Here is an 18,501-nt window from a genome sequence, read left to right on the forward strand (position 1 = left end):
CTATTCTTTCAATGTGTGTTCAATGTTAAATGGATAAGTCGGATATTTCACCACGATTATATTACTGTAGACAATAAATACCACGAAAATAAACTGCTCACTCGTTTCTTTTTCCGCTGTTCGCTGCTGTACAGTGCTTATACAAGGGTCCTGGTCTGTATAAGCAATTCAATGAATAACTATAACAGATGTATACACAGGAGGCTTATACGCGGTTTATTAGTAACGAATTTCACATAAACGGTGTATGAACCTTGTATAAAAGTTATACACCGTTTATTAGTAAGACGGACAGTATTTCATTATTGTGATGTTTAGCTAAATTTTTGATGGTTTTAATTTGTTCCCGGAATTTCCATTTTCCTACAATATATTTCATGGTCCCTCCTAAAATGGAGAGTCGAGGTTCCACAGTATCTATTCATTATCATCTTTGCTAATAATGAATTTGTATTTCTACTAGTCAACCATTCTGAACAGATCAGGCACACATCAACAATCAATAATAGAGTGACTAGAAAGTATTATGAATAAAACACTGTCTGTTTTACTGATCTAATTTAATGTACAATGAGATCCAATCAGTACACACACAGTTGTACTTGAAAATGAATGACAACAGTTCACTAAATAGTGGCTATTTACAAAGTCTCTTGTCCTCACAGCAGTTGTCCACCTGGATGGTATTTACATGGAACGGGCAACCCTTCCGTAATTTTGATTTACAAGCCTCTCCTTTCACTTGGGTATGTAAACACCAGTCTCTTTGTTCAGCAGTTCCCTGTAGTTGGGCTCGAACACAAGTCTGTTGTCTAACACAACACACAACTGCTATTCACTTGGGTTGACTTCAGACAAGGCTGATGACTCATACAATCACACAACTGCCGTATACTCTGCTCAACTCAGACAAGGTTGATAACTCACACAATCAATTCGTGTAACTGCTCCACATACTGAACTGCTTAACACGTATCACTCAACAGTAGCACAGCACACATTCAGCTTCTCTCCAACACTACTTAACAACAACAATTGCTTCAGCACTTCACCAGGATGAGACACTCTCAACACTCACAGCTCTACTCCAACACACTGACTGACTGTTCGTGGTGAGCCTGTTCTTATATGCCTGATGATGAAGAGCTGATATCTTTGGGGAGCACGCAAAACAGGAATTGTCTAGATTCACCTTCCAGAAAGTTCACAGGGATACCAGACGAAAGGCACAATAGAAGGAGAGGCCAGCTGGGAGCTCTCCAGCCTGGCTCACCAATCCCCTGCAGGAAATACCAAAGGGGGCTTCCAGAGAGCTAGCAATCCCATGAGCACATAACAGTTTATTTGTTCAGCTACTTTACAAGCACTTGTGACAAGAGGTGTGCAGACGGGGCAAGTAATTTTCTGTATCGGTCCATAGAACACAGACAGTTCGCTTCTGACAAATACTTGTGTGGTGCATAATAGTTCACAGTCCTTATTACGACAGTGTACTGGTACAGTTAAAGATTTAGTTGGGTTCAGCTCCTAATGTTATTTTATGTACTTTAAATCATACCAAATTTATTAATAACTTGAAAGAACAAAGGAAGTTAGTTGCTTATAACAACGTTATATGCTTTACGTCCCACTAACTACTTTTACAGTTTTCGGAGACGTCGCGGTCCCGGAATTTTGTCCTGCAGGAGTTCTTTTACATGCCAGTTGTTTCTTCACTGCTGGATACAGAGTAAATTGTAAATAATCCTGTGTCACACTTGTGTACAGTTTATAGAATGCCTCTCTGAACTAGTTACCAAAATGGTTTCTTAAGGATGTAAAGTAGTTGCTTAAGAGCTCTGTTAACCCTTTTTTCGTACCTTTTTTTCTGGACTTGCCAGTCCCAGGAAGAGGAATTACGAGATTGGAGAAATTTATTTACCAGGAAAATGTTAAATAAATTTCCCTATTCTTTGAAATTATTTCAGAACAGACTTTAAACAAGCAATAGGGAATCTATCACCTGGACAGTTGCCCTAAATGTAGATCATTGGTGATTGATGTCCCATTGTTCCTGATTTCACTCTATTGTTTTAGCCTGTGTGACTTACTGTACATAAAGTATGTCTACTGTAAGCAGCAGTCATGACTCTTGGGAGAAGTAGCACACAATGATAAACTTCTCTTGTGACCCATACACTTTTTAGAAAAAAGTTGCCTATCATTTGCCTGCCTTCTTCTTCTTTTATGAGCACATAGGGTCACTTTAGTCAGTTCGTCGTTCAGGACTCTTTGAAGGGATTGTTCGGGCTTTGCAGTCCTCCCAGTACTTCTTCAGACACCCCAATCTTCATGCCCTTTCCTCAGTTGAAAATATGCATGTTGTTGGTTTGTTTTGTGTAAGGGTAAAGCGGAGGTTTGTATTCTTGTGTTTTGTATTCAATTTTATCTTATTTATGGTGTCTTCTGTTGCAAGGCCTATTTCCTTCAGATTCTCTCTTACTTCTCTGATCCATTTACATCCTGTTCTGGTATTTTTTGAGACGAGTTTGTGTTGTACTAGTTGTTTCAGAAGTCTCAAATCCTGCATCCTCATGATATGTCCAAAGAATCCCAGTCTCCTCTTACGCATAGTATCTGTAAGGATGTAGAGTAGTTGATTAAGAGCAACTAGCTCTGTGTACACAACTTTGTTAGGTATTAACCACCACTGTCCATCTTTCTGGTATTTTTTGTTGATGCAGGTTCTTCCAATCCTCCTTTCAATTTTCTGAAGTCTGTCAGTCTTTGATTGTTTATTCAGTTAAAAAAGTGTTTCTGCTGCATATGTAGCTTCCGGTTTTATAACTGTGTTGTAGTGTTTTATTTTTGTATTTATTGATAGACATTTCTTTTTGTAGATATCCCATGTTAATTTTTGTGCTTTAGCTAATCTATTTGTTCTTATTTGGATTGAGATTTTTTTCATTTAGGTTATGTGTTATTACTTCTCCAAGATATTTAAATTGAGTTACTATTTTGATTTTATTACCATTTATGGTGACTTCTTTTAGCTGTGTTGGTTTTTGGGGCATAATTTCTGTTTTTTCAAATGACATTTTGAGACCAATTTTTTTTGCAATGTTTTGAAGTTCTGATATCTGGGTTTTTGCTGCTTTTATGGCCACTGCTAGTAATGCTAAATTGTCAGCAAAACCCAGGCAATTTGTTTTGATTTTTCGGCCAATCTTTATTTTGGGGGACCATTTCCTAAACCATTCCGTCATTACCATTTCTAGAACACAGTTAAATAATATTGGTGAGAGCCCATCTCCCTGCCATAGTCCAGTTTTAATTTCAAATGTCTCTGATGTTTCACCCCTAAACTTCACTTTTGATTTGGTGTTGGTGAGAGTCAATTTTATCATGTTTATTAATTTGGGGTGTAGTCCAAGGTGTCTTAAAATTTTAAAAAGAGATTCGCTATGGATGCAGTCATAAGCTTTCTTGAAATCTACAAATGTTAACACCATATCTCTGTTTCTTCTCCTGTTATAGTCCATTATCAACTTAAGACTCATGATCTGTATAAAACAGTTCTAAAGTTCTTCTGAATGAACCCATGCTTAGAGGTGCTTGGCTGATCAGTTTCACTATAAATATTTAAGAAATTGACAACAAGTGTTCAAAACACGGCAGTAATGAAAGACTGTTTGGTTATAGTCTACCGTCACCACTGGTGTTTGTAGGACTGTGATTTACAGCATCCACATCACTATCACTGTCACCTTTACCTAATTGAATTTCTTCTTTCCTGGCCTTTTCCTTATCATCTGGGATCAGCACTGATGTAGATTAAGGCGACACTCCGGAGATAAAAATTTATATTTTGGTCATTTTGGCAAAAACAATTTTATGACTGAAATTGAAAGGATTTCTTTTCACAAAGTTATTTCGTTGAATTCAAACAATTTATCACTTTAATAATGCTTTTTTTTTTTTTTTTTTTTACCAGTCTGCACACAGCAGAAATGGGCGTGGCATCTGCTGCACTGCTTTGTTAGGTAATGATGCCATTGTCATGTTTCCATTCAATCAAATATGCCTGTTCTTTGCAATTATGCATCCATGGGATGGGCTAACAGCCCCTTCTCCCGATATATTTATACAGACTCAAGCTGTAAATTAACGTATCCACAAAGACTCACACCAAATGCTGTCAGTTGGTACAGTTATTTATTCACATCTATTTAAAAATTAAACACACACATAACCTTAATCACTGCTATCACTAGCAAAATACGTACATCAACAAAGCCGCCATTTTATCAACTGCCTATCACTTCAACATAGAGACTGCAACCACTGCATATCACAACAACACGAGATCACAAGTATACTCCTGCTACACCATAACTCCACTAAACAATAACTCCTCTCTACCGTCAAGATTGCCTCCTTATATATGTGCCTGGCCAGGCTTCTAGAAAGATACATTACAAAAAATACCTTCTCGAAAATTCTAGAATGCTTAATACATATAGTGTACAGAATATTCTCCATCGTTTCTCGTCTACCCAGTACCATTCTGGAATTTACAGTGTGTTTCACAATTTTGTAGTGGATTACAAATTATATATACAGGTAAGAATAAATTGTATACTGTACAGGTTCTTACATGAATTGAATTGATATAAATGTCTATATACAGTGCATGTTTCATGACATAACCTCACAAACGTGATCGTATCGTATGTACATATGATGTAATAAGAAGAAGAAGAAGAAGAAGAAGAATTTTCCTCAGGATTCTCCTTTCTTCTTTTAAAATATTTTCTAGGTCACCTTTCCCGTTTAGTGTAAGGGTCTCACTGGCATATAAGACTTCGGGCTTTATTACTGTATTATAGTGTCTGATCTTGACTCAATAAAAGAAGTTACTCCCATAAGTAACCGGCTCATGACAATGCGAATCCAATGTGCTAACAAGAAATATACAATAGTGAATGTACATGCACCCACTAACGCGGGACAAGCACTTTTTATTGTATATGTTGTGAACCCTACCGTAGGCTTTCCGAAATTTTTGTAGGCGAATTTTCTGGGCAACCTTCTCGCTTCCCGTTGGTTCAAGTATTTCTCCCAAGTACTTGAAGTGTGGTACTCGGTTGATTTGCCCATGTGTCGTGTTCAAAGTTTGGATGTCAAGTTTTGAGCAGAAGAACTTGGTCTTTTCAAAGGAAATTTGTAGGCCAACCTTTCCAGCACATTCGCTAAGGGTTTCAATTTGTTTAACGGCTGTGAATACATCATCTGTAAGTATGGCCAGGTCATCTGCAAAAGCGAGGCATGATATCCACCTCGCGTCTGACTCGGATCGAGCGGTGAAGTGGTCAGCGTCTGTTTACCTAGTAGGTACGGCTGTATAGTTACGTTCCAGGAACTAGCAATCCCTGGTCCTAATTTCCCAGTGGAAACACTGGATCAATCTTTGATTACAAGCTATGATGATTCGTGAGAGTAAAATCAGCATTACCCCAGGTGGTAACCAATCCACCCGTCATGAGACGGCTATTGGGTATTCGGATTCTGGGGAACCCAGGCAATCACGAACACAGAGAAAGTCTGAGTTCTCTGGCAAACTAACATCCAAAACCTTCACATACATTGGCATGTTCAATGTAAATACCTTAATCCAACCTGGTAAATTGCACAATCTTGCAACAGAACTAGATCAACAGAAAATTCAGATACTTGCCCTGCAGGAAACGAGATTCACTGATGAGGACACAGCTGATTATGGAAACTACCGTATCTTCAAGAGTAAAACGGAGCGGAGAGTTGGTAAGGGAACTCCCTTACTAGGAATGGCCTTCATGGTACATAAAAATAATTTATTATTATTATTATTATTATTATTATTATTATTATTATTATTATTATTATTATTATTATTTATTATATTATTATTATTATTATTATTATTATTATTATTATTATTATTATTATTATTATTATTATTATTACTATTATTCAAGCTCGATACTTGCATTATTTACCCATGGGTAAGAGAATATTGTTTTCTATATCTGTTTATCACTCTTGCATCAAGATCTACCATATTTCTGAATGAATTTATAAAGCCTGTTACGGACTAATATTTTGGTACTCGACTGTCATTGAGCAACATGTTATGCTTGTATTGGTATTCCTGATGGTACTACAATAGTGCTGACAACTATAAGTTTTGTTATTCTTGTATGTTTAATATTTTTTGTGGGTTCTATGGTGGTAGCCAGTCTGTTTACTTTTGTGAAGTATGCGCACAAGTAACATCTTGTGGTTGCGTATCAAGATACTGTTATTATTGAAAGACAGTGTGCTGTAATAATTGATAGCTTGTATCCAAGGGAATAAACAATATGCATAAACATGAATCAGCCTTAGCTAAACGACAAATTGCTGAACTTTTGATAGGAAAGAGATGAAGATCAGCTATTACCGAACATGAATCTCCATTGAAGAAATCAGGTCATGAAATGTTACCGGAATCAGATTGTTCTCATCAGGAAAGTGTCGCATCAACTTCAAGCCATGTGTCCTGCACCTATAGCCAACAATGATGACATGGCAGCAACTACAATCCCCATAACTTCGACTCAGGAAAAGTTGCATTGTGAAAAAGAAAATGCAGATGAATCATTTTCCGTTCTTTGGAGAAGGAGAAGAACAAAGAAACAAGCTTCCGAAGTTACCAGTATTCATACAGAAGCTGCTTAGAATGGAGGGGAAGGAAAAACATATGGTTCTGGTGACTTTTAGGTAATAAATCCGGAAGAAAACGTCACTTGAACTTTGCCTTAATTTTCCCGCCAGTTGTAATTTTTACATTTAAAACCCATTTTTCTCCCATAATATTCAGCCAATTGTAACAAAATTTGCATGGTATATGTATCACAGCTATATTAAGAAACCTGATTATGGAATTTCTGATTACAGAATTTTTTCACGTAGTAGAGATTTTTAAGTCCAAAATTTTAGAACATAAAAATTACACAAACTTTAGTACAATATATCTCCTTATATACATTATGTACAGAAAAATCGATATGTAGTGCTTTTGAAAGAAGTATTATCTACCTACTTACATATTTACATTAACATGTTAATTAAATTGCATGAAAAAAATTGTATTAAATATTTCAAAAAATTCCTGTTTTTTTTTTGTTTTTTTGTTTTTTGTTTTTTGTTTTTTTTTTTTTTTTTTTTTTTTTTTTGTTTTGGAAAGGCTATTAATTGAATATGAATGGTCTTCCTAACGCCAACCCTATCGGGAGGGATGTATTCACTATTACATGTTTACTGTGGTTTTTGGTAGTTATCACCTAATTGAACATTCACAGTTAAGTCACCAAGAAGACCTCCCACATGACCTTTCTGAATCACTAAAATAATTTTTTTAACTCCACTTCGACAGTGGTATCTGAAAGAGCAGCTGAGTTTACAAACAGAACGGCAGAGTGTGACAGTCATGGAATATGCACATATTATTTCCTCTTTGCTACAATCATAGGCCTTCTGATTCCTATCTGATGCTTGGCTGACATATTAGCAAGAGTTTTAGCAATTACCTAACCATCTGATAGATAGCAGCAGTTTGTGGGGAAGTTCTTGGATGCTTTTTGTCACTAAGGCAGGAACTGGGTCTTCTACCACCAGATGCATTTGGGTGCTTAGAGAATGAAAGGGTTAAAGAAATCCTTTCACTGCCTACTGATGTTCCCAATTCAGTGAGTTGTTTGCTTACAAAATTCAAAATGGAAAGTTCTTATTCAGCTCTTAAAATATTGGATAAATCAAACAAAACCCATTCCTTGTATGGTAGAGATATTGTGAAAGAAAGAGTTCAGTGTTTCAATGACTAGCATATCACACATGAAACTTTGCGTACCAGCTGCAAAGCAAAGTTATCGGAGAGAAACTCCTGAAGAATTTAAGAAATGGAGCTCTCTGCCTCAGAAGGGCTAGGGCTTATTTTATTATCATAGTATCCAGGAGGTAATAAATGGTTTACTAGAAAATACTGCCTTTCATCATCTGAGCAGATGGAAGGCATTATGGAGATGGCATTTAATCGGTTGATGGTGGTAACTACACAATAAACGTGATCATTAAAATAATGTGCCATGGTGTGGTCTGGTTAAGTAAACTGGATCAACAAGTAAACAAATAATTTTTTAAGTTGAAGATCTTCGAGTACCACATGAAAGTGAGCAGTTGTGTAATTTGAAAATTCAGTGCAATTACCTAAACATAAGCCAGTGCCCACTTGTAATAAAACAGAAAAAGGGAACGTTATCTTCTCACTAAATGGACTTGCAACCTGTCCATAAATCAGGAGCTTGTACTACACCGTTTTAGAAGTTAAAGTTGAAATGGGTATAACAGTCACCTAAGAGGACCTCTGAAGTGTCCTTTAATCAGGAGATGATCCGTACTACTTAGAAAGGGAAAAATAAAACAGAAACTTAATAGATCCAGCTTCTTGGATGAATGGTTAACATCAAGGCTTCAGGTCAGAGGGTGCCGTGTTCGATTCCCAGCCAGGGTGGGGTCTTTATTCACATCTGGTTAATTCCTCTGTCGTGGGGACTGGGGGTTTGCATTTGTCCCAATGCACTCCTCTTTATATTCACACAACACACCATGCTTCCAGTCACTGCAGAAACATGCAATAGTGAATACACAAGGTTGGCGTTATGAAAGACATCCGGCCATAAAAGTGGGTCAAGTCCACATGTGTGACATGGTGTGGATCTGCTACTCCACCAGGGAGGAGAAGGAGAAGAAGAAGAGAAACTTCATATATAATTAAGGCATTATGTTACAGTTTATAACAAACCTTTACATGTTTCCTAACCTGCCCCATATTCCTCTGTCGTGAGTAGCAAATTGATAAGGCAGCCAAGCTGCGTAAAGGTTCGAAAAACTTGTCTCTAACCTATCTGCTATACCTGAGATCAGAGGATGGCCAAGAAACAGCACAGCCAGACAGGCTGCTAGGAGAAAAGCACACACCACCAGCTTTCCAGATTGAAGTAGAAACCGGGACAACTAATCTACCCTTGGTAGTACTTTTAGATGCATCTACAGAACAGAGAAGAAAGGTAGAATACATTTGGTTTGAGAAGTCGCTGAATGACAGGCAGGTGATACAGTATAGATCACAGCAAGACTTTCAAGTTCATTGACACTACAGAAAGCATATCCTATTATGGCAGACATGCGCAAGTATGGAGTCTATTTATCAGGAGCCAAGGGGACAACCATTGTAGGCATGCTTGTTTAGCTCATTACTTAGAAATGCACACCATCATACAGTATGAGCCATATTGCTAGAGCTTTATGAAGGCTGGGAGGTTTATGAGGAAGTTCATTGCCTAGCTTCAGGATGAAGTATGAAAAGGGCTGATGTTCTAGCTATCAATAAACAAACATTCATTTCCAACTCAGCAATTAACTAGAATTAAGCAAACAACAGCTACAAGGCATGGGCCTTGAGAAGCAATTGTTCTCAAGTGTCCTCAAACATCGGGGAAAGAAGTCAAGATGAATCCTGTCACCGTTTATGGTTTATTGATGGTGTGAGAAGAACTCTATCAACATTGATAGCCACCAATAGTCCATATTGACGTAAATCACTGTTATATAAATTCCTGAAACATGTACAGTACTTATATATTTATGTATTTGATGTACTAGCAAATATGCGAGGCTTTGAATTGTATTGACATGGCAGATCTTTAAATAATTAATAACAGTGATATAATACAGTGTCATCAGGCGAGTTGGCCTGTGGTTAGGGGCGCGCAGCTGTGAGCTTGCATTCGGGAGATAGTGGGTTCGAACCCACTGTCGGCAGCCCTGAAGATGGTTTTCCATTTTCACACCAGGCAAATGCTGGAGCTGTACCTTAATTAAGGCCACGGCCCTTTCTTTCCTACTCCTAGGCCTTTCCAATCGTATCGTCACCATAAGACCTATCTGTGTCGGTGCGATGTAAAGCAAATTCTAAAAAAGTATAGTGTCATTGATAAAATCTTACCAACACATTTGATTGTTTCAAATTTCTTATGGTTTTGTGTGTTGTCCTGATAGACCACAGTTCCTTTTAAAGGACTTGATATGGTCCTCTTGCCTCAAAATTTATTATTTCATCTTTGGGTTGTGTAATAATTGATCCTGTCTGTGGTCCGTTGAAATTTATCTTTAAAAATTTTGTAATGGGACTAGACTGTATTTTTAATTTTACATTCACAGGGGATTAATAAGGGAGTATACTAGTCAATTTTGCTTTTTAGGAGGAAGGGAACAATGATAAACCAAATGAAAAAGAGAGCAAAGATCGTGACAAGGATAAGAATGGCCGCAGCCTATCAACTGGGTCAACCGGAACCAGCAGCCGATCTAGTACCTGTGGTTCTGACCGGAAATCTCAGTCATCTGAGAAGCAGACATCCAAAAGTTTCCCATCTATGGTTATTTTCCAAGCTATATCAGCAATGTTTCCTGACAAGGGTCGTCCAGAGGAACTCAGAGAAAAGTAAGTAGAGTAAAATAGTTTTATATTCTGTTGTTTCTGCCTAAGCATTAATACTTCAATGTTTTGTATAGGTATATTGAACTGACAGAAAGGTTGGATCCCAATGCACTTCCTCCAGAATGCACTCCAAATATTGATGGACCTACCGCCGAATCAGTACCTCGTGAACAGACAATGCATTCCTTCCACACATTGTTCTGTCGTCGCTGCTTCAAGTATGACTGCTTCCTACATCGTAAGTATCTCTTTATTCTAAGTATATTATTATTACTTCAGTATGTTCATTGGTATACAGTGAAAGTTCGTTATAATGAGAATTCATAACAGTGATAAATTTACTTGCTTTAGCAGATTGGCATTATATCCGATTTTCCATAAAAATAAGGAAAAAAAGGAAAAACATTAAAATTGATATGAAATGGCAATCAGTTTGTTCAAAACTTTTTGCAGATGTTTTCCATCCAGCAGCTTACTTGGTTAGTTATACAGTATTGTAGGTTTTTAATACATTCCTCCTATTCAATACAATTGTATTCAATATAATTGTATTCAATACAGTGTATTGAATAGGACTGTATTAAAAACCTACATTATTGTATAATTGATACTATCAGTATGGGTATGAAGGTGATATCATGCAATTACTAGTTAGTTGCGGTATTTTCTAATTCCGATACTATGTAAACATGCATGTTCAGTTTTATTCTTAAAAATGGTAATAGCATCGCTCCAGATACTTCTGTGATAAACGTGTTATATTTTTTACTTGAAATAGCATTACCTAACCTAATTTTACTGTGCATGTATTAATGAAAACATATTTCAAGCCCTCTGTAGAGTAATGATAACTTTCTGCTGCAAATTTACCTGAGAATGTGTTTCTGGAATTTAACCTCAGAAATCAGTGATGCACACTGCTTTATCTTGAGAAGTACCATGTTCATATATATTGGTATTAAAATTAAGTGATCTTCTATTTCAGCACTTATTTCTAAGGCACTTATTGTGAAAACATGTTGGCAAAGGTATTATTAATCAATGTCACACCTTTGAATGTTGGTTATAGCTCGTTCTTGCCAAGACCATCTCCAATACTCAGACCATTACATAGAAAAAACATGGCAGCTGTAATGGCCCAACTGCCGTTCGTGGCTAACACAAAATTATTATGCATATATTATATCAATGACAGTAAATTAACATGATAAAAGTAACACCATCGGGAAAATCACTGTTGCATGTATGAAAAGAATATTACACTGATTAATATAGGAATTTTTGAGAGGCATAAAAAACTGTTGTTACAGCAAGGTTCTCACTATATGCCATAATCACTGTAGCAGAGTTCTACTGTAGCATATAATCGAGAGACCTGGCACTGCAGATTGGACAGAAAGTCTGATATAATAGTCTATAATGGAGAGGATTGTGTAAAATGAATAAATAAAATTTTACACATTTATTTTGTATCAAAGGTATTTTCAAAATATTATTGCTAATTTATGTCTTTAAAATCTCGTAAATATGTGTCGTATCTTATATAAGCCTAGACTAGATTCCATCCATGGAGATTTACAGAACGAGTGTTTTCAGGCCGAGTGGTAGCAATACCCTCCCCTCCATCAAGGATCTCCACTCCACAGTAAACTGCGATTCAATTTGAATTTCCTTCACTGTCTGAAATCTGTGCCCCTTCAGCAGAATTTTCAGTTTTACAAATAGGAAGAAGTCATAGGACGTAAAGTTGGGGGAATAGGGAGAATGTAACACCAGCATCATGTTGTTCTTAGCCAAAAACCACATCAATAAAGCAGTATGGGCAGGTGCATTGTCATGGTGAATTAGCTATATGTTGTTTTAAAAACATTAATTTAAGCTCTTCAGGCCATTTGAGTTGTGCAATTACCAGTATTTCGCCCCAGCGTAGCAGTGGGCTCAGCAGTTGGTTTGCTACACCTTTCCAAGATGTATCAATAATCAAGTTATTTCCTGCTCATGTCCTCCAGCAGACATTTCAAAAATTCGATGTAGAAAGCAGCAAATCTCTTTGACCAAATGGAACAAACTCCTCGGGAACAATTCCTTTCTGATCATTGTCAATCATTGTTCTGCATACCTATTTTTAAAATAAATCTGTTCAAAATATACTGAAGCATAGTGTTTTAATGTCAGTCAGTTCATTTCTTTTATTATTTTTATTGTTAATTTTATTGGCCATATTGGACTACTTGTCATTCTACGTTCACTTTCTCTTTGAAATTTGAAAATTGTACTTTTTTTTTTTTTGCGTCGCACCGACACAGATAGGTATTGTGGCGACGATTGGACAGGAAAGGGCTAGGAGTGCCTGGTGTGAAAATGGGAAACCATGGAAAACCATTTTCAGGGCTGCCGACAGTGGGGTTAAAACCTACTATCTCCCGAATACTGGATACTGGCTGCACTTAAGCGACTGCAGCTGTCAAGCTCGGTGTTGTACTGTTTGGTTGTTGTGATCTACCCAGTTCTTTTTTATTTGTTCCAATCGTAATTTTCTCAGTTCTTCTGAAATCTCTATAGCCCTTCTCTGCATCTGATATTTCGAGTCATCCGCTTTGAAATCTTTGCTGAATTTCGTGGGTCCATTCAGTAGTTATTGTAAAATCCAGTTTCCTGGCAGTTGCAAGATATGAAAAAGATACAGTATTATTTTCCTCTTTATTGTGCTGGTGATTGGGTCAATGTCTCGATAGACAGTTTCATTAGGATGAATTCTCCAGACTCCTTCAACCTGGTATATTTTCTTTATGCAAGTTCTGATGATTCATCTTTTAGTTTTGAAGAGCTAATCATTTCTTCTTTCGTTTTTAATTTGGAAAAGGGTAATTGGCTTCTGGGAGAGTTATGGTTTTGTAGTGTTGGATCTTAGTGTCTATTGACAGGCATTTTTTATTATATGTTGACTAGGTTAGAAATTGGGCTTTTCTTCAGTTAGTTCTATTTATTCATGTGTCTTTTTCGTTTATGTTGTGTGTGATGGTTTCTCCAAGCTGTTTAAATTGTAGAACTATGTTCATTTTTTGATCATTTATGAAGATTCAGGGGTTTCATGGGCTGATCTAGTTTTCTCTATGGATATTTCTAATCCTATTTTAAATGCAATTTTTTGGAGACTGGTGATCTGGGCATGAACTTCTGCCAAGTTAAGGGTTAAGACAGCTTAATCGACTGAAAATCCCAGGCAGCTCGTTCTTATTGAAGGTTTTGCTCCAATTTTGATTTTAGGTGGGTTTTCCTTTTGCCAAAGTTTCATGATATAATCGAGAGCCATATCAAAAAGCAGTGGAAATAATCCATCACCTTGTGTTAGGTGGTTAGTTAGTTTGACGATTTTTATTCATTTGACATGAAGACTGTACGATCTAAGCATTTTTTAAAGTGTGGGTCTATGGACACTGTCATATGCTTTCTTGAAATCTATGAATGAGTTAAAGAGTTGTTCATTTCTGCACTTGTAATATTCCATTATTAGTTTCAGGTAGATAATTTTGTCTGGCAGCTTCTGTATGAGCAAGATTCTCCTTGGTATTCTCCTAGTTGTGGTTCAAGAGTGTTTTTGATCCTGTTGTAAATTATGTGAGAGAAAATTGTGTATGTGCAGTCCAGAAGGGTTATTCCTTTGTAATTATCTTGGTTGGTTTTATCTCCTTTTATAAATAATGGAAAGATTATTCCTGCGGTCCAGCACTCCAGAATTTTCTCTGTGGTCCACATTTTTACTAGATCTTGATGGAAATTTATGATCACAGGTTTTCCAGCATTTTTCCAGAAATCTGTTATGACTAGGTCTTCACCACATGCCTTGTAATTTTTTAGTTCTTTAATTGCAAATTTTACTTCATTGGTGGTTGGAGGATCTCTTAGATCAGGGGTGGTTGAAATGGATGTGTAGGTGTTTACTTAAATTTTTTTCAGTGGGTCTTTGCAATTTAGAAGTTTGTTGGTTGTGTCTGCGAGGATCTCTGCATTTTCTTGGTTACTAAGGGCTAACTTTCCTGATTTATCTCTTAGCATTAATTTTGAGGATTCATTTATCCGCCGAAAGTTTTGTAATAATCTCGGGATTGTTTTTGCATGAAATTCTCTTTTTTAAGGGAGTTTTTTAGATGTCTAAATTTTGTTTGATGATTTTATGGGTTGACTTTATTTTATTATAAGAACAACTTGTTTTACGTTGCACCACACAGATAGTCTTAGGGTGGCGTGCACCAACCAAGAGTAAGTTCTACTTCCGTAGTAAAGTACTCTTGAAGTCAGCATTCGGCGACTTTCATACAAGAGTAAGTTACTTCCGAAGTATTTTCGTCCTTTCAGATACTCCTGGACTAAATTACTACAAGAGTAAAATGTTGAAGAGCACCATCTTGTAGTATATTACTAAAGAAGTAAATAACGTACGAATACAGGTTAGAATTTACTCTCACGTCGTGCATGGAGTAACCTAGGTTTAGACTTGTTGACTAATGATAATATCGTGCCGTATATGAGAGGAAAGACGTTTCAAACGTGTTTATGGATTATTTAGATTATATTGACGATTTCGACGCAGAAAACGATGGGAAATGTAATAGTGCGTAGGCCTACGGTGCGTGAAAGGCGAGAGCGGTATAATGTGCACACGGAGAGTTTCAGGAACGTTTTTGGGCTTAGGAAGAAATCCTTTACTTTCCTTCTAAATCTACTTGGAGATCACTTACAGCTGAATTCTTGTCTTAATTTTGTTGCTTAAAGTAAATACAAAATTTTAATATTCCACCTTCTCAATACTAAAAAATCATTTGATGTTTTTACAAAAACATTACAATGACATTAAAAGGTACTAGTTTCGGTCCACTGTGGACCATCATCAGCCTAGCCAAATTACAACAGTAAAAGACATAGTGATAAAAATAGTATGGAGAAATGAGAGAGGATCTAGAAGGATGGGATGGTGGTGGAATGACAGATAAAAGTGAAAAAACCGTATTTGCGAATAATGATAAAAGTAACAGAAGTGTTCACAATGACAAGTAAAATCTTGTGAAGTCACGTAAAAACTCTTGATGAGTTAGTCTATGGTTGGCAGTTGCTCCTCTGTTGCACGATTGACATGTATAACTACGTAAATGCTTCTAGAAAGTTGTAGATGTAAGTTCCACTTTTGCGTAGAGGGAAGAATTGTCCGATGAGACTAGCACCAGATTAAAATTGACAAAGTTGAACCTGTTCTATGGTGGAATTAAAGGCTTTCTGTGTTGAACAGAAGTAGTCTCAGTTCAATCGGGACCCCAATGAACCTGGGGAAAGAAGATAGTATTAACACGGGTAATCGGATATAGAACAAGCGAGGCACCGGAAAATATAAACGATGACTCACCTTGCGCTGCGTGGAACAAACTTGCTGGATTGAATGCAACTTACGGAGTGAGCGTGGCGCGGAGTAGATCAGCAGGAAAGGGGTAGGTGAATACGGAGGGGAAGAATGACGTAAGTGGTGGAGGGTGGGAGGGATAGGAAAGGTTCAAGGCGGGGTGGACGGGAGAGGAAGTGAAGGTGTTTGTACTGTCGGGGGACCCTTAATTGACTTAAAGAAAGAATTTAGAACGACCGTTTTTTTTTTTTTCCTGTAATAAGTAATGAAAAGGTCAAATAAAATATTGGGTTTCTCAGTTATTTCGTTAAGGTTATAGTTGGCATTAAAGTATTGATCTAAATGAATGTAAAAGTTCTCTATTATATTGAGTAGAGGTCCTTTCTTAGCTATTTTGAGAATTTCCGGTGCCTCGCTTGTTCTCTATCCGATTACCCGCGTTAATACTATCTTCTTTCCCCAGGTTCATTGGGGTCCCGATTGAACTGAGACTACTTCTGTTCAACACAGAAAGCCTTTAATTCCACCATAGAACAGGTTCAACTTTGTCAGTTTTAATCTGGTGCTAGTCTCATCGGACAATTCTTCCCTCTACGCAAAAGTGGAACTTACATCTACAACTTTCTAGAAGCATTTACGTAGTTATACATGTCAATCGTGCAACAGAGGAGCAACTGCCAACCATAGACTAACTCATCAAGAGTTTTTACGTGACTTCACAAGATTTTACTTGTCATTGTGAACACTTCTGTTACTTTTATCATTATTCGCAAATACGGTTTTTTCACTTTTATCTGTCATTCCACCACCATCCCATCCTTCTAGATCCTCTCTCATTTCTCCATACTATTTTTATCACTATGTCTTTTACTGTTGTAATTTGGCTAGGCTGATGATGGTCCACAGTGGACCGAAACTAGTACCTTTTAATGTCATTGTAATGTTTTTGTAAAAACATCAAATGATTTTTTAGTATTGAGAAGGTGGAATATTAAAATTTTGTATTTACTTTAAGCATAGTCTCAACGCAATACGGAACCTAACAATGAAGTTTATTAATTTTGTTGTGTATCTCAAATTACAGTTGCTGTGTGCCCTATGAGTATTTCGTCCCGGAGCATTTCAGTACAGTTGCTGGTGATCTAATTAACGTTTACTGTATCATTCATTGCGTGGTTAAAGCACTAGTTGAGGCTAAGAGGGAGGTACGCCTGCAAATGATGATGATTGTTTGGAAAATAAAAGGATATTCTTCACGTTGGCAGGTTTCCACATATCGTGGGGTGCAATTGACTGTGACTGCGCGCATATTCTCATTTTTGGCCCTCTCGGTGACAACGGTGAACTTTTCAGAAATCGGAAGAGGTATTTATCTTTTTTTTTTTTTTCAATTTGCTTAATGTCACACCGGCACAGATAGGTCTTATGGCAACAATGGGAAAATTTTGCTGTGGATGCAGGCGATCTGTATGAAGAAACCACCATCAGTTTTAATTTTTCCCGCGTGTCCATGACTTTCTGCTTTGCTTCCACCTTCGCTTTTAAGTCCTACAGAATCTTAACTTGTTCTTCACTGTGTTTTCCGTCACTCGAAACATTGAATTCTTCTGTCACGACTTTCCATTAATTTTTTTTCTTATCCAGCATCTTTATGTTGTGTTTCTTACACCCTATATCCTTTGCATAGATCGTCACTATCTCTATTAACAAGCATTTATCTTTTTCGCTTACGTTTTTTCCCCCGTTTCCTATCGCACATAACCTTATCCATTTAGATTTCTTTAAAGAAGATACACAAACACAACACTACTCCGCGAGTAACGAACGCTACTTCTATAGTAGTAACTAAAAGAGTAAATTGTACTTCAACTCTCCGGCATTACGTCTGGAGTAAATAACTCCCGTAGTAATTTACTTCTGTAGTATGGACTTCTTTAGTAAACGCTACTTCCGTAGTCATTTACTCCAAGATGGTGCACGCCACCCTTATGGTGACAGTGGGATAGGAAATGACTAGGAGTGGAAAATAAGCAGCCGTGGCCTTAATTAAGGTGCAACCCCAGCATTTGCCTGGTGTTAAAATTGGAAACCACGGAAAACCATCATCAGGACTGCTGACAGTGGATTTTGAACACCCTATCTGTCGAATGCAAGCTCACAGCTGCGCCATCCTAACCGCAATGCTAACTTGGTTTTGTTTTATTAGTTCTAAATTTGATTCTTCTCACTTTTGGGCTTGATAGTTTATCCAAGCTTGGTGTCTTCTCTCTTATCATCTGATTGCATTCTTCATTATATATTTATTTTATTTATTTATTTTATTTATTCATTAATGCCCAACTAAGGAGCGCATGTGAACTTATTTAGCACAACGTTTCTTCTTGTCTTCCCAAAATTTCTTCATCGTTTTGCTGTGCTTCTTTTTGTATTCTTCTGTCCATCCTGCAGCTTTTCTTCTAGGTTGATCAGCAAATTTGCGTTTGTTTATGATATTTCTGAATTTTTTTCAGTCTTGCAAGATTTCTTCATTTATACTAATTTCCTGAAGATC

At 37.0% G+C, this 18,501-nt stretch overlaps 1 protein-coding gene across 2 annotated transcripts in view; it reads left to right on the forward strand.

Moving 5' to 3' along the window:
* Positions 1-18,501, forward strand: part of E(z) (histone-lysine N-methyltransferase E(z)) — a 180,638-nt gene that overhangs the window by 60,984 nt on the left and 101,153 nt on the right. For both annotated transcript variants that reach the window (XM_067147736.2, XM_067147737.2), the window contains exons 5-6: positions 10,320-10,561; positions 10,633-10,796. In XM_067147736.2, coding sequence (XP_067003837.1) covers positions 10,320-10,561; positions 10,633-10,796 — 406 coding nt within the window. The remainder of the gene's footprint in view (positions 1-10,319; positions 10,562-10,632; positions 10,797-18,501) is intronic.

The sequence above is a fragment of the Anabrus simplex genome, chromosome 5 (assembly GCF_040414725.1).
Source record: "Anabrus simplex isolate iqAnaSimp1 chromosome 5, ASM4041472v1, whole genome shotgun sequence".
In the NCBI taxonomy this organism is placed as follows: domain Eukaryota; kingdom Metazoa; phylum Arthropoda; class Insecta; order Orthoptera; family Tettigoniidae; genus Anabrus; species Anabrus simplex.